Source organism: Acipenser ruthenus, chromosome 12, assembly GCF_902713425.1.
Source record: "Acipenser ruthenus chromosome 12, fAciRut3.2 maternal haplotype, whole genome shotgun sequence".
In the NCBI taxonomy this organism is placed as follows: Eukaryota; Metazoa; Chordata; class Actinopteri; order Acipenseriformes; family Acipenseridae; genus Acipenser; species Acipenser ruthenus.
The window spans coordinates 22,957,974-22,975,478 of NC_081200.1; the positions used below are offsets into that span (position 1 = coordinate 22,957,974).

At 39.9% G+C, this 17,505-nt stretch overlaps 1 protein-coding gene across 1 annotated transcript in view; it reads left to right on the plus strand.

Moving 5' to 3' along the window:
- Positions 1 to 17,505, plus strand: part of LOC117416709 (tubulin polyglutamylase TTLL7-like) — a 123,996-nt gene that overhangs the window by 74,147 nt on the left and 32,344 nt on the right. The window contains exons 11-17 of the mRNA XM_059034694.1: positions 495 to 642; positions 1,910 to 1,983; positions 3,336 to 3,471; positions 4,067 to 4,153; positions 6,996 to 7,188; positions 8,619 to 8,900; positions 9,719 to 9,849. Coding sequence (XP_058890677.1) covers positions 495 to 642; positions 1,910 to 1,983; positions 3,336 to 3,471; positions 4,067 to 4,153; positions 6,996 to 7,188; positions 8,619 to 8,900; positions 9,719 to 9,849 — 1,051 coding nt within the window. The remainder of the gene's footprint in view (positions 1 to 494; positions 643 to 1,909; positions 1,984 to 3,335; positions 3,472 to 4,066; positions 4,154 to 6,995; positions 7,189 to 8,618; positions 8,901 to 9,718; positions 9,850 to 17,505) is intronic.

Genomic DNA, 17,505 nt, shown 5'->3' on the forward strand with positions numbered 1-17,505 from the left:
TTTGTATCCCCCTCCACCAACCCCCCTACCCTTCCAGATTACTCAATTCACATGTAACATTCACTACTTATATTTTATTAACTAATTGTTAATCATGAGGAAAAATGGGCTCCATATCTCCTCAAATTGTTCCATCTTGTCATTGACCCTGTATATGAACCTCTCATAAGAAGCAGTTTCGGCAAGGGCTTTGTGCCACTCTGCATATGTGGGAGGATCTTTATCCTAGTATATACTTTGCAGCCAGAGAGATTCTGTGACCCCAAAGACACTGCTGAGGTGAAATGACACAGGAAGTACAAGCATAACATACTACCTAAAGCTTAAACTTGCAAACTGAGCGTCTGGTTTGATACCAGATACAATTTTTTAAATTGAAATTGCGTGTGTGTTATAAGTTTAAACTTCATATGTGGGACCTGTTGCTGCAGCTTTTCATCTATTGGAATCGCTTACAAACTGTAAACTGTTTGTGTTCTTGCTGTCTGTTTTAGAGCCAGTGATAAAAAGAGAAATATAGCCCAGCAGAAAGCTGAAGCACAGAAGAGGCTTTATGGACGGGGCTCCGTGAAGAGGCTGTCACTGTGTTCCTCAGAGTGGGAGAAACAGCGCCACACACTGGAGCGAAGAAGAGAGGAACTGGTACGTTTCCTGAAGTACACAATAAGACAGGCAGAACTGAACCTTTTAGGGTGGTTGTGACGGGGCAGGCCGATGTGGTGACGTCAGGCCAGAATGCAGGAACAATACAAAGGCAAAACACTGCCGTGCAAAAGGGCTGCGGCGCAGTTTAATTTTAAATACAAAAATAAATAAAAATATTTTAACAAAAACACTCTGCTCACAGAGCGAAAATAAAAGTCAAACAAAAACAAATCTCAAACAAAAACACAACAAAACTCAGGTCAGGCTGGGCATTCGCTTTCACTGATCCTGTATTTAGTTTGGTTTTTAAACTGCTCTCTCTCTCGCTCGATTCTGTCCTCTGAACACCCACCCAGAGTGCAGAGAGCTGCAGGCTTTTATTTACTATGGCCGAGGGGTTAACTATCAATTATCTCATTACCCTTGGCTACAATCTGCACAAGGTTTTTTAATTACTGCTGGCAGAGGACGAGCTGCCGACCTCGCCTCTGCCAGAATACATTTAAATAAAAATAGTAAAATAAAAATGCACGTGATACATATACATAAATAAATCATTATAACAATAATAACAATACTACTACTACAACAAAACAAATACAAAATAAACTGCACAGGGGCGGAGGGGTACACCATATTTTATGGCAGGGTTTTGCCCCGCCCCCTTTTCATGTGCAGGGCTTCTCTCCTGCCCTGCTACAGTGCTGTATAAAGTAGCTTTAGTTTGGCATTCCAGGGGCCTGTTACATAATCTGTAATGTCATCCTATGTTTTCCGCTTTGTGCACAGCCAGGAAGAGAGCCAATTGTAGGTATTTTATTCTTCTAGGATAATCAGTTCAGTTCATTTCAAAAGGATAATTCCCATGGACTTTTTTTGTGCTCAACGAAACTGTAGCATACGTTCTTAAGTAAAATATAAGCTCATTACTGTGTTCAGTGCTTCTCGGACACTGCTGGTACACAGGCATTCCTCCAAGACTTACACACGGAGAGCGGGCATGAAGAGCTACAGATACCAAAAATGGTAAAAATGTTTTGCGTCAAACCATTCCTGAATATAAATCTCTTTGTTCAATTTATAATGAGTAAATTCATCTCAGCTTGGCTTTGTCATTCTTTCTCATGAACTGCAAGAGTGCACCTCTTGTACAATAAAGTGAATAAGAGACACACAACGTACGAACATAAGCCTAGGTGGTCCTGATGGGTATAGTCACTTTAACAGTACTCTGTACACGCTGATCATTTTTCTCTTTTTTCAGAAAGAAAGACTGGCCCAAGTACGCAAGCAGTTATCAAGAGAGGAGTATGAAAACAGGCATCTAGGGAATTATAGGTACTGAGCTTTTAAACACAATAATGGTTTGTCCAGTGTAGTATCTACTATCCTTTGTTAAAATCTAATTATTGTACAACCACACTGGGGGAAATTCACAAAACCCACTTACTCCAAAGCTTTATTGTAACCATGTTTTTCTTAAAAGAGAAAAACACCTGGTAATGTCACACAACTAGAAAACAAAAATACCAGTTTGAGTGTTTAAATTACATTCCTGGGTGTTGGCTTTGTGGATTTCCCCCATCCTTAGGCTGAATAGTTGTGAAAAAATGTAAAGCTGTCAACATTTTGTTCCTGTAGTTAACATGGGGATCTCTACCCAATCAATTAGCTGGTACTGTTAGACGTTTTCTGACAGATCCCAAACAGCTGAAACATCAGTTTAAGCCACTTTGGGTGATAACACTGTTTTTTATTGGCCTATTCCTCACATATATTGTTTCCCTTTACACAACAGTGGTTTGCCATCAACTTTGTAAATAAACATGTACAGTGGAGCTTTGCCAGTAAAAGCTGCTGCACTCTGATCAGTCACTGGCACTTCTAATAAAGATTTTAGCTGAGAGAACAGATCCATTTTTTATACTATACAGTTGAAAAAACAGACCCCCCACTTCCATACCATTTTGAAAGCATCCCCTGACATTTGGATAAGTCTTCTATTTGAACTGGCCAGTTGAATACATGTCATTAATACATTGCTGACACAGTTGCTATACTGTGCATGCCGTAGATGAAATGTGTATTCTTAACATTGATTGTAATCGAATAATCTTTTAATGGTTTTGTTAATGCAGTCTTCTTAACATTAATACATAAAGAGCCAGCCTATGGTCAAAGAACAGCATGGCTATTGATCCAGACTCCCTCATGCCCTGAGACCCTCAATGAGGTTATTCCTGGTATTGGGGGATGATCTGCTTGGAAACAGACACCAAATATGTAGCCTTCAAGCATGTACACTAACTATCTATGAATACAATAATCCCTACTGTGAAGAGATGGTACTTTTATATACTGAATAATACAGAGGTGGCCCACTCCACTCACATGCTCAACAGTAAATCCCTATTAGAGATTTCATGTTCATATGCATGTATGCGCTCTTTCATTGGGATTCAAATAATTATTTGGAAGTGTATCAGGGGCAAATAAATTTTGACCTTGTCAAGGTTGTATGTCTGGGTGAGTAGCAGTGACACAAGAGGAAACATCGTTGATTCATAATATTTCTGCTAAGCAAAATCTGGCAGCTCTGGATTATTTAGAAGTTTCAGGTTTTTTCATTGCTGAAAAAAAATAAGCATATGAATTCTAAATGTAAACTTGTCTCTTTTTTCCTTCAAAAGACGCATCTACCCTCCAGATGACAAGCAGCTCCTGGAAAAGTATGAAAGCCTCCTTTCTACTGCTTTTCAGACCTTCCTCGCTGGGAGAGCGGCTTCACTTCAAAAGGAAATGAATAACCCACTGAAACGAATGAAGGCATGTATCCAGATGACGACTCAGCTCATTGCGTAACATGCGCCAGTGAAAAACACATTGTTTCTGCTTAAAAAAGTCAGTTCTGCAAACTCAGCCACACATTTGTCATCGCTATCCATGTGCATACATTTACTGAATGCTGAGTATATAGTTTTATAACGTACACCTGAAGAAAATATAGCATTTGGTGGATATTTATATTTTGAGGTTCCAAAGCAATAGCCAGCACATGCACTGATTTCAATAGGGTTTTTTTTTTTGCTGAGGGACTGCTTAATGTATTTTTCTTCACAATGCCTTCGTATAGGTGTCCTGCAACAAGGTGGCTTTTACAAGTGATTGCATGAAAGTATGATTCATCCATTCACAAGACATTCCCAGTGAATCCAATATTTGTGCTGGGTAATACTACAAAGAGCTCAGCATACACAAAAGAAAAACGTCAGTATTGAATCAATTGCAGAAATGAAGGGTAAAATATAAATGTCCTTTAAGTTAACATAATGAGAAGAAAAATATGAAGTAGTTGAAAACATGCTTATTGAATCATTTCCAATGTGTGCTGAAACATGTTTCGTCATATTCACAATCACAGGAAGAAGATATTTTAGACCTTCTGGAACAGTGCGAGCTTGATGATGAAAAACTCATGGGAAAGTCAGCCAGGCAAAGAGGGCCTAAGGTATGTTGTTTGTGTGTGTTTGTTTGTCCATTCCACTAGTTGACTGTCAAAAAATTATCTTCTAAAAGCTAAGGGACGTCTCTGAAAAAATTTCATTTTTATATCCAACAAACGTTCAACTGGAAAAGAAAAAAATATTAACTGCAACAATAATGCTGTCTAGGCAATTCTCAAACATATTAAACCTCTTAAAAGATAAGTACTTCCTCCATCGTGATTGCTTTACTCAGACTCATATGCGCTTGTCACTTTCAACTCTGTAGTGTTTGAGCAGATTTCACTAACCTTGTTGGACTCTGAGGCCCAAATTTATAAAGGGGAAAAACCGACCGCAAAAACCAACGTAATGTGCATGTTCAGTACGGCCGCACTCAGCGTTAAAATAACAACCTATTTTATAAGACTAATTAGGCAAAGCACGCTATTCCGCAATCAACCAATTTAAATACCCCTCACCGCAATTAGAGGTGGAGAATTACACACCTCTCACAATAAACAGCAGGTTTGGGTCAAAAATGTTTCTAAATGTTCCTCGGCAGGAAGGGGGTTAGATTAATTTTTCCCTGATGAAATACGTGGTAATGTGGCTGGAGCCTTAATGAGGTAATGGTTTAATTAATGGTTAATTAGGGCTCCAGCCCCATAATATAAGAGAGCTCAGACTCACTTGTGGAGAGGGGTTGGAGGAGAGAGAAAGAAAGCCAAGAGACGATTGCTACCGGTGTCAGTATTGCTGAAGGTATTCGTTTGTACAGTTTATTTATATCTTGGTTTTGTTTAGCCCACGTTCCTTTTCATTTTGTGTTTAAGAATCTGTTTTGTTTGGTTTACTCTTTAATAAATACACTGCTACGGCAGTTTAAGCCCTGCATTTGCCTGTGTGTCCGTACTGCTTCCTGGCCCGTGACGTCACAACACCTGCACACTGCAACCACTCTGCCACACACAAAGACCTCAGCCTGGTACTAGCCATGGTAATGAGGATGCTTGGAAGCGAAAACTGAAATTTACCAATATGGAAGTGGAGATTTTGGTACAAGCAGTACTTGTAACAAACGCAGATGTGTTATTATTATTATTATTATTATTATTATTATTATTATGTATTTCTTAGCAGACGCCCTTATCCAGGGCGACTTCAGTCGTAACAAGCTCGAAATACATCACCAAGAGAAAGGAATAAAATATGCTTATACATTACGACGCATCATCCAGTTACTGTGCTTCGCATATTAGTTCAACTTATTTTGTATAGAATAATTCCAGGCGTATAGACTTTTCAAACTTCAGAAACAAAAAGTGTTTTTTACTTACATTCATGGCAGTCAAATGGGTGGGTAATCCTTCCATTGTTGTACAGCAATATGTTCAGCAACATACAGCTTCATCCGAACAGTCTTCAGTTTAACTACGACTTATATCTTCTTAAAGTCTAATGCAGTTCCAGCTCTCCTATTTCTTATGTTTGTCTGTGTTTCTTACTCTATGATTTTAAAGCATATCTGTATGGTATATATGGTCGAAAAACTGTCTGAACCAGTATTGTTAAATACCAGAATTCCATAATCCAAAAAAAAAACAAATTCTGTAGGTATTACTAAAATAATGGTGGAGGATGAGCCCTCATTGTATGAGACTTTTTCTTTCGTGCGCCTCAGAATATGAAACATGTATTGAAAATTGGAGTTTGCAAAACAGTACGGTACCAGTATTATAAACTGTAATTTATAAACTGACTTGATCAGAAGAGTTAAAAAATTAGCTCTTTGCAAAATGTTATTAAATGTTTCTTTGTCCTTGAAAACTGTGTCTCCTTCTTGCTGCAGACAACTCTCCCACATCACCTTGCCTTTTATATAGCCTACTGTCTGACTGCGGCAAATTAATGCCTGCTTTTCAGAGTTATTAAAATGATCAAGCAAATACGAGGCCCGCAATTACTGGCAGCTTTAATAAATTAGACAGAATATTTAATAGACCTCATTTGCAAAATCCCCTCCCAAATTTAGCGGTTTCATTCAGAAACGCCCCAGAATTACATATGCATCAAGGGCTAAAGCGCACAGAGACATTGCCCCCGCAAATCACGTATTAATTGCGTGTTTATGCCATTGCGTGGATTAATGTTTTGTCAGCACATCTTTCCGTGTCTGAAGGAGGGACTTAAACCTATTGTTTGAAGAAAGAGCTTTGTTTCACATTTCAGAAACAAGAATCCACAATTGATGTAGAATGATCATTTATTGATTTAAAGGAAACATTCCCATACAGATAGACAATATGAAAACTTTTGACCCATGGCCTTGTCCATTGGAGCTCATCAGCCGCCCCTATGCCGGCAGAATATGTGATATCTAAAAAGAAAGATTTAATCTAACTAACAAATGCCGGCGAGCAGGACAATTGGCCTCGGTCCACCTTCCCCCCCAAACAAGGCTGCTACAAGGTGGAGGCAGAGGAGGAGGGGGTCAAACATTAAAAAACCACAAGAGAGTGTAGACAAACAAGGCTTTTGTAGGGCTGATGAGTACATTGTGGATTCGCCTATTCAGAAAGACAACGAATTTCCAAGTAGTGCATGAATGCTTTTTTGGACCAGTGAAGTGCAAGTAAATAATGAATAACAAAGTTATATCCTGTAATATTGTCATCAATGTGTTCCTGTTTGGAGGAATTATGGGTTCAATAAACAGGCAAATGTGGTGCAGTATTTATCTGGATTGAATGATACCTCATCAGCGATGTGCTCATTAAATCAAAATATTGCTTCACAATCCTCTTGTTCATTTTATAACATATCATTTTGCCATCATTTCTGATATATTATATTCCATTGTTTTAGCCATTGTCTTTAATGCCTGAAAGCACCCAGACGCCAAAAAAACAAAGAGACGACAGCAGCAACACCAGCTGCAACAGCGGCAGCACCTCAGCATCAGAAGAGGAAGATGAAAAGGAAGATCTCTTGGAGACGAAGGAGAAGAAGGTTTCATACAACCTGGAAGAAAACAAGTACCAGTCCCTTGAGCGTTCAAGTAAGACCAGAAGCTGCATTCCTTTTCAAGTTACTATATCCTTCCATCCGTATTTAATTCTAATTTCAAGTTCCTTCTTCAGATTGCAATGTGAATTATTTAAACCAATTTATTTTGTATTCATGCAGTCCCACTTGGGTGGGTGGATTCAGTTATTATTCTTTCTATGGAAGACCTGATTGAATTGACCTATTCAGTTGTGTAAACTGATATCTATAGCCAGGTGGAAACAGACCGGAGGAAAGCTCACATTCTTGACTGGGGTAGGTTAGAGGCCATGCAATGCAAACATTGTATTGAAAAAATAGACTGTGACAGGGTGGCGGTGAGACAGGAAACTGCAGCACAAGTGCTAAAGCGCACTTTAATAAACAACAATAACACAAAAGTACAAACAAAAAGGTACAAGGGCAAAAATAAAGGTTTACAAAAAACATACAAAAAACTGTTCAGACAGAGACAGAGACAGAGACAGAGACAGAGACAGAGACAGAGACAGAGACAGAGACAGAACACCAGTTCAGTCAGTCACTCTCCCCAAATGGAGCCCTGGGCTCTCCTTTTATGGGATGTGGCTGGAGCCTAATTAATCAATAATTAGCGATTATCTAATTATGGCTCTGTCTAGCCACATTCTCACATGTTTTTGGCAGGGAGGAATTAACCCCATCCCTGCCAACCACCACCAAACACCAATAAATATACATGGGCAGAGCTCTTGCTATTTCCTAATTCTTTCACTGGGGTCGGCCCTTCCAAACTCACTGTGTGTGACAGTAGGTCTTACAGTTCTTTCTCAACAGAATAAAGACTGCTTTATTGGAATAGCAGCTGACAGCAGAAAACTAAAAGACACCAGAAGCCACTTTCTCTGGTTGTTTTGCTGTATAATCAGAAATCAGGATTGCATGGTCAATCACAGGTCATTGGTACTTCTCTGGCTAGTTCTGGAAAAGATCCTAACAAGCTATAATTGTGCAGCCTAACTGGTCACTATTAGGGCTTTTATGGATGTGTCTGGGATTCATACTCTGGAAAAGGTGTTTGAGCTTATGAAAGGCGAGAGGACGGGGTTGCCAGAGATTGAGGCTCTTTGTGACGAGACTAGGTGAGACAGGGTGAGCAGATTGTGGGTTACAATCCTATCAAGCCACTGGGGTTACAGGCAGTCACTCCAAATGTTATATCAGAAAATGCCATCCACTATTTTCCAGAAACATGGTACAATACTGGATGGGGAAAAACACAAGCAAAAGTGTTCATTTAAAAAGCTTGAGAATAAATCACATGCTTTTTTTTTTTATAGAACTTCACTGGGTTGACACTGCAAATTAAAGTGACATGTGCACTACTGTAATGCTCTTAACAGGTGTGCTTCCAGGTGTCTATTTCGTACCACTCCAGCTTGACGCTGTCTGTTCTTCTTGCAGGCAGGATAAATTCTAAATCTCCAATCAAGTCAACCAAAGCTGGCCCCTCAGCATCTTCATCACTATCTGCCCCAATCAGACGCTCTATATCATGTCCTCGATCTATATCCTCTGTAACTGCACAGTCACCAACTAATGAGCAGAGGGCTGTGTCGTCAAAACCGTCTGCTCCTGTACTTCGAACCAACTCTGTCACCCGCTCCCACTCTCTGAATCGCAGCGGCTCAGTCAACCGAGTGCCCCACAGCACCAGCCTGGGCACCATTCACTCTGCAGTGGCAAGTTTGAAAACAGCCTTCTTTATTAAGTGCAATAGAATGCCGATTTTATTCTGTATTGTATTCATTTCAGGCGTGCATGTTTTTGCCAGACATACTTGCTGTACAATTGTAATATTTATACCAGCACTGCTCAAACGGCAAGAGAAAAAAAAAGTATTTTAGAACCTTGTACTGTACATTGCTTTTTATTTATTTTTGCATATTATGGCAAATTTAAAATATTAACCCTGTACATTTCATGAACTGACATGATAGTTGTTGTATGACACCTGAAATTAATACAAATATTAGGGAAGATTAAAGTAAGTAAATAAATAAATAACCCTTTAAGGACCAGGTATATTGCATTCTATACTGGGTCTGACTTTTTTTTAAGGGGCTCCAACCAGAAGGAGTCATAATTACATTTTATTTACTGGGCTCTTATTTCTCTTTTGAATAAAGATGATATTATTATTATTTATTTCTTAGCAGACGCCCTTATCCAGGGCGACTTACAATTGTTACAAGATATCACATTATACATTATTTCACATTATACAGATATCACATTATTTTACATACAATTACCCATTTATACAGTTGGGTTTTTACTGGAGCAATCTAGGTAAAGTACCTTGCTCAAGGGTACAGCAGCAGTGTCCCCCACTGGGGATTGAACCCACAACCCTCCGGTCAAGAGTCCAGAGCCCTAACCACTACTCCACACTGCTGCCCATATGATATGAAACGGATTATAAATAAAAAATGTGGGTGGCCTATTTTATGCAGACAGGAGATATTTTTTTTATCTTCAGTTGTTTTTATTTTTCTAGGGAGAATCTTTGCTCAACCTCAGAACAAAAGAACAGGAGGCAGCAATGACAAGGCAGACTCTGGCTGCTCTGAATGAAATGAGAATTCAGTTCCCAGGAAAAACAGAGGAGGAGGCAGAGCTGATGCTGGATGATGTGAGTGTTTAGATCTCATCTTGGGATCTCGGGACACCAATAGTTCTGTACTCTGATTTACTTCTGCAGTCTGATTCATTTTTGAGCTAAAACTTTCTCAGGTTGTCTATTGATTGTTTTATACAATTTGGAAAAGATTGCAGATTAAAAATAAATATTTAGGGGTCCTCAAGTGGCTAGTAAAGGCATGGATGTGTGCTATGCAGGGTGAGTCATAAGGAGGCTGTGTGGTCCAGTGGTTAAAGAAAAAGGGCTTGTAACCAGGAGGTCCCTGGTTCAAATCCCATCTCAGCCACTGACTCATTGTGTGACCCTGAGCAAGTCACTTAACCTTCTTGTGCTCCGCATTTTGGCTGAGACGTAGTTGTAAGTGACTCTGCAGCTGATGCATAGTTCACACACCCTAGTCTCTGTAAGTAGCCTTGGATAAAGGTGTCTGCTAAATAAACAAATAATAGCCAGGGAGTGCAGGGGAGTGCCATGGCTGTGCGAAGTTGATGCTCTTCACTGGGGATTCCACAGGGTGTTGCATTGTCTGGCTCTGACAGGTTATGGAGGCAAAAGCTGTTATTTGTTCTCCAAAGGTTGATAGCTCACCAACATGTACTCGTGAGCTCCGAGGTCTAAAAGGCAATTGGGTTGGTCGTGGGATCGGGGAACACCACTGACCTTCAGTTCTTCTGAGCTGTGGTGAATTTCTGTGGTGAGGGAGCAAAACTGGTCATAATTGGACACTAAATTATTATTAAAAAAATTTAAATATCCTGGTTGGTTCCCTCAATTTCATATACTGGCCAACACAAAGGATTCACGAGGCAGTTATAGCAGTTCAAAGTAGCGATCAGTAATTAAAAATAAATAAATAAATGACATTTATAACATTCTTTTTTTTCAGATGCTCATCATTGGTCTTTAGAAAATCTTTAGAATATGTTTTAAAACTAATGTTAATCAATCGCACATAAATAGCACAGTGCTAGTTTGTGACCCTGCAGACTCATATTGCATGTGGCCTTCAACAAAGCATGTGTCTCTGCCCAAAGGTGGTATTAAATGTACAGCCAGAAGGAAAAACTAGCAGTGTGTTATGAAATAGTTTAATGTCGTTTCTGCTTTCAATAGCTCATATTTCTTATTTATGTAGTTCTTTCTCTATTAGTGGCACCAAAGCAAGTGTACAGACAGTTTTTCTGTATATTCAGACATTTAGTTTGGATCATATTTGCCTGTATGTGAAATCTGCTGTATCAGCATGTTGTAGCTTAAAGAGTACGTAGCTTCAAATGACAACACTTTGTAACACAATTTTTGTTCCTGGGTAGTAAGTGTTATTTCCTAATTGCTTATGCCTCAAAAGTATAGAAAATGGCTATTATTCCCCACAAACTTTGCTTTTGTGACCAGGACAGTGATATTTTGAAATTTACCTATTTCCAATGAGAAAACGGGCGAATTTGTATCTTTACGTTCACATAGTCAGAAAAAAACAACATATGAATCCAAATTAACATGTATTTATACTAAAGTAATACAAAAATGACTACAAAAGATTTAGAAGTGAGTAGTTTTTCGAGATTTACGATTATACTGTAAATCACTTTCACGAATCAGCCCCCAAATGTAGTCTCCCATCATGTTCTCGTTATACTGTCCTTGGTAGCGGCGTTCAAAGTCCAGTATATCCTGGTGGAAGCGCTCGCCTTGCTCCTCCGAGTACGCTCCCATGTTTTCCTTGAATTTATCAAGATGAGCATCAAGGATATGGACTTTGAGGGACATCCTACAGCCCATTGTGCCGTAGTTCTTCACCAGAGTCTCAACCAGCTCCACATAGTTTTCGGCCTTGTGATTGCCCAGGAAGCCCCGAACCACTGCGACAAAGCTGTTCCAAGCCGCTTTCTCCTTACTAGTGAGCTTCTTGGGGAATTCATTGCACTCCAGGATCTTCTTTATCTGTGGTCCGACGAAGACACTGGCTTTGACCTTTGCCTCAGACAGCTTAGGGAAGAAGTCTTGAAGGTACTTGAAGGCTGCCGACTCCTTATCTAGAGCTCTGACAAATTGTTTCATAAGGCCCAATTTGATGTGCAGTGGTGGCATCAGCACCTTCCGGGGGTCCACCAGTGGCTCCCACTTGACGTTGTTCCTCCCCACAGAGAACTCGATCCACTGTGGCCTGTCCCGCCTGTGGTAGTGCGCCTTGGTGTCCCTGCTGTCCCAAAGGCAAAGATATCAGGGAAACTTGGTGAAACCGCCTTGGAGACCCATCAGGAATGCCACCATTTTGAAGTCTCCTATGACCTCCCAGCCGTACTCATCATACTTCAAGGCGTCCAGCAAGGTCTTGATGCTGTTGTAATCCTCTTTGAGGTGCACCGAGTGAGCCAGGGGAAGAGATGGGTACTTGTTACCATTATGGAGCAGCACGGCTTTGAGGCTCCTGGATGAGCTGTCAATGAAGAGGCGCCACTCATTCTGGTTACTGCAGGTGAAATGAGGTGCCCAGGGTTTGTCTTGATCCCCGACAGGCATGCCGAAATATGCCTTGTAGGCCTCACATATCTTAGCAGATGCTTCCACGGAGTACTTTTTTGCTCTTGACTTGATAAATTGGCCGCAGACATAGCAAAATGCGTCTGCCGGATGCTTGCAGCCTCTTGATGCCATCTCAGAAAAATGCAGATATGTATCCACTTAGGCAGCTGGAACTAAACTGAACTGGTGGGCTTAAGGCCCCTGTATTTATACTACTATTTATATTACTGGAAAGTTCTAGAAAGTTCTAGAAGTTACTCCAAGTTTACTCAGCACTGAATCTATCTGGAATGTTCTGGAAAATAGGTCAATTTCAAAATATCACTGTCCTGGTCACAAAAGCAAAGTTTGTGGGGAATAATAGCCATTTTCTATAATTTTGAGGCATAAGCAATTAGGAAATAACACTTACTACCCAGGAACCAAAAAAAAAAAAAAATTGTTACACGGTGCAATCACAGTTTTACCTTCCCTTAGATTTTAATGATATTTGAAATCGTTCTGAGAATGTCTAAGTGCCTTGCTCATTTGTTTTTTTCTGTGTGACCTTGGACAGTGCTTTAAACTGTTTTGAAATGCCTGTTGACGTTAGACACTGATGGGAGCTTCCAATTTCCTGTGCATTTCCTCATTCAAAGCTCTTTCCCAGGCAAAAAAGTAATTACAAAAAATCAATAAAACTAATTAAATGCAACTTCTGAGCAACAGCACACAAACATTTTACAACAATTGCAAATATCATGAAAAGGGTATGGGAAGTTACTAAAAAAAACCCAGAAGGTTCTTTAAACTTGAGTTTAATCTAGCAAATCGAACTAAATGGGCACAATTTGGGATTCAAATTCCCATGTCTTTTAGCTAAAAGCTCTTTTGAATGCAGAGTAATGATGGCATATGTTCATTATACTTTGCAGCTTGCTAAACAGTCACCAGCTGTCACTGCTTTTTACAATACAGATTGCGCCTACTGTAATTGAATAAATCACAGAGATTTAAGAAGCTGATTTGTATGAGTATTAAGGGACAGTCACCTAAAGGCACCTGCAGGAGGGGTTTACCATTTTAATTACTTGTGAAACTCCTGCTCAGCAAAATAGGTTAGTGTGGCAGAATGGGGGTACTGGCCTGTGTATTTGTGTGTTTTGTAGTGGTGGTGGGTAATTAAAGGGTTAATTCACCAGCACTTTAAAAACATGTGAGAATGTGGTGGAGGGTTTAATTGATTAAGTGGGTGTAAATTGCTGCACAGGTGTGTGTATATAAGGGAGCACTGGGAGCACAGGTTTAGTTGGTGTTAGGATTCTGGAGAGTGCAGATCTCTGATCTTGTGTGTGCGAGATCTGTTTTTGTTTAAACTGTTTATTTTGTTTGTTTTATTTAATAAATATGTACCGTAGCGCTTTTCCCTGCACATCCTGACTCTGAGTCTCCTTACCCCGGTCAGCCTGTCACAGTTAGTCTAAACCAGGGGGTGCATAGAGTGGACCCTTTTTTCTCTCTTATTTATGAGATAGAACACATTAGTCCATGCCTAGCACATGCTGAGGAAGCGTGGATCCACCTCAATCCAGCACCCCAATCTGCGTCTGAGAAGACCATGTCCAAGTCCTGTTCCCACAGACATTTCAAGGACAGTAGGGAATCAGAATGGAGAGCAGTGAGTTTTTAATATATAGTGCCAATGGCACCCTTGCAGACTGGGCTTACTTCGAGAATAAGAGTCCATGGGGGATCTAGGTGGATGTAAGGGGAATTGAGACATATTGTCTCGAACAAAATTCAGAATTTGGAGATATCGAAAAAAGTGAGTCAGAGGTATATTTAATTTTTGTACAAGCTGATCAAATGAAGCAAAATTGTTATTGATATAAAGATCATTAAGGGAGGTGATACCCCTATTATGTCAAATGCTGAATGCCCGGTCTTCCAAAGAGGGAGGGAACAAATGGTTGTTATCTATGGGAGTGAGTATTGAGAGAGCATCGAAGCTAAAGGCCTGTCTGAACTGTTTCCAAATTCTAAGCGACTGACAGACCGTGGGGCTGATTGTAAACTTGGAGATTATTATTATTATTATTATTTGTTTATTTAGCAGATGCCTTTATCCAAGGCGACTTACAGAGACTAGGGTGTGTGAACTATGCATCAGCTGCAGAGTCACTTACAACTACGTCTCAGCCAAAATGCGGAGCACAAGGAGGTTAAGTGACTTGCTCAGGGTCACACAATGAGTCAGTGGCTGAGGTGGGATTTGAACCTGGGACCTCCTAGTTACAAGCCCTTTTCTTTAACCACTGGACCACACAGCCTCCACGATGGACATAGACAGAGGAAAGGGGGAGCATAGAAGGGCAGGTAAAGATGATGCATGGCAAGATGAAGCCTCCATGGGAAACCAAGCTGGGGCTTTAGATCCCCACTGGGAAAGTCACCAGTAGGACATACTCCATATATTGGCTGACCAGTAATTGTATTGAAAATTGGGTAGGGCCATACCTCCTAGTACTCGAGGTCTCTTTTTGTTCCAAATAAAAGCGTAAATAATTTTTATCTAGGGAGGTAAAAAATGATTTAACAAGGATACATTGGAAGAGGTATAAAAATTTAGGCAGTACGTTCATTTTGATAGCACTAATTTGGCCAGCTAATGAGAGGGGCAATGTAGACCAGCATACAAGGTCTCTAAAATCACGTGCGACTGAAATACCTAAATAAGTAAGCTTGTTTGGGGAGGTTCTAAATGGTATGTCTTCAAAGGAGCACTGTGCTGCCACAGGGTTAATAGGGAGAAGTTCACTCTTATGAAGATTTAACTTGTAACCAGAAAATTTGCCAAAATCTTTGAGTAGATTCAAAACTAAAAGTAAACAAGGGGTTGGGTTAGAAACGTATAAGTGCAGATCATCCACATAAAGAGAGACTGACCCCACCTAATGACTCCCTGAATGTCCTGCCTACTACCCAGAGCAATAGCCAGGGGCTCAATAGCAAACAAAAGGGGTGGAGTTGGAAAGATTTCGAGATTGTATTGTTAGTGTGGACAGCAGCGAGGGGGGAAGAGTACAGAACTTTAATCCATGAGATAAAGTTTGGGCCAAAGTCAAATTTCTGGAGGGTATAAAAATCGTCGATTTGGCAAAAAAAAAAAAAAAAATATCGAATAGTAGCAAGCCTAGTTATGAAACTGATTATTAATTTATTTTTGGGCAATGGTAGTTACACCAGACTGAATGCAGATTTCAGAAATAACCTGACATGCTGCCGCTTGGCGGAGCTGAGGTGCAAGAATTTTACTGGCCTTATCGCCATGTTCGTATATGTTGTATTGGGATTTAAGAAAGAGCTGTTCAGCCTGTTTGTTTGATAAGAGATCAAATTCAGTCCATAAGATCAGTTGTTTTTTATAAAGATCAGGAGATGGTGAATTTGCATAACCGCTATCTAATTCTAGGATAAGGTCTGTGAATTCCAAGAGCCGTTCCAAGCGTTGCTTTCTGTCCTGTGCACTGTACGAAATAATCTGGCCTCTCAAATAAGCCTTAATTGTTTCCCACAAGGTGGAAGAGGACACCTCTGGAGACCGATTTGTGTCTAAAAAAAAAGTAATTTGGGAAGATATAAAATTAACAAAGTTTTAATCCGTGAGTAACGTGGTTAAAAGGCCAAGAGCGATAGGGAGACTAAATTCTAAAACCAGAGGAGCGTTGTCAGAAATTACTGTTGCGTGATAGTTGCAGGTGTGGACAGAGGGTAGTAATTTGTTGTCCAGAAAAGAAAAAAATCTATGCGAGAGTAAGACTTGAATGTTGGAAAAGAAAGAATATTCTGTAGCTGTGGGATTCAGAAAATGCCAGGGGTCAGAAACAGCATAAGAGTCGAGAAAATCCCGAATTGCTAATACAGATCTTGAGGGGGAGGAGGTTTTGGATGAGGAGCGATCCATTGTGGGAGACAAAACACAATTAAAATCCCAACCCAAAGTCAGGTGTGCAAGTCAGGAAGGGAAGCCAGAAAATTAGAAATAAACTGACAATCATCCCAATTTGGGGCATATACATTCGCCAAAACATAAAGGGTATCATGAAGTCTACCTGTAACTATTATATAGCAGCCCGTGGAGTCCATATTGACCTGAGAGACAATAAAGGGTATAGTTTTGTGAATTTAAATTGCTGCTCCCCTGGACTTGTGGAATGTAGAATGGAATAGCTGCCCTACCCACCCTCCCCGTAGCCGAAAATGATCCAAAGTGTGGAGGTGAGTCTCCTGGAGAAAGGCAATATCAGCATTAAGGTGTTTCAAATGAGATAAGACCTTTTTACGCTTTATAGGGTGGTTAAGCCCCTTGACATTCCTGCAGGATGGATGTTTGTACACAAGATTACACTATGTCAATCTTAATCTTGCACAGCTGCTTTCATTATCGAAAGCACATTTCATTACCGGCCTATATAAGATAGGTAATAAAATACCAGCCAAAATAGTTCAGCTGGCTTATATATATTAGAAGCTTCATTCCACCCTCACATGTGCAAGACACATCTGCAAGGGACCTATCAGTTTTGAATGCCTAATCAAGTAACCTAAATGTAAAATTGCATTTGTCTCAGATTTTCTGACAGAGAGTGCTTCAGCGCCTATGGTCTTTTTTTGGTTTGTACTGTATTTGAACCTGTGGCCTTTCAGCCAGTAGCGAGTATCTACTGTGTCAAGACAACTCACTACGGATATCATTACATACAGGCTAAAATAATTCATCCATTAAACACTGCTGGCTTTATTTAAAACAATAGCAACACTAAAGAAAACATCAATTATATAACTATACTTTACATAACTGGAATATGAGGTGTTTGTGCAAGACACAGACAAAATACAGATATAAATTCAAATCAAAATACAATACAGTACTAGAAATAAAAATGCAAATAAAATATATTCAAAGAAAAATAACTAAATAAAAGTATATATCAAATTGCAATAATATAAAGTAATATAAAGGCTTCTTCTCGCACTTGGTTTGCTTGTCTGTCGCTTCAAACTGAACTCCCGACTGCCTTTTAGCCAGGCAATTATAGTTTAAAAACTGCTAAATAAAATGATCCACGAGTGGGAATGTTA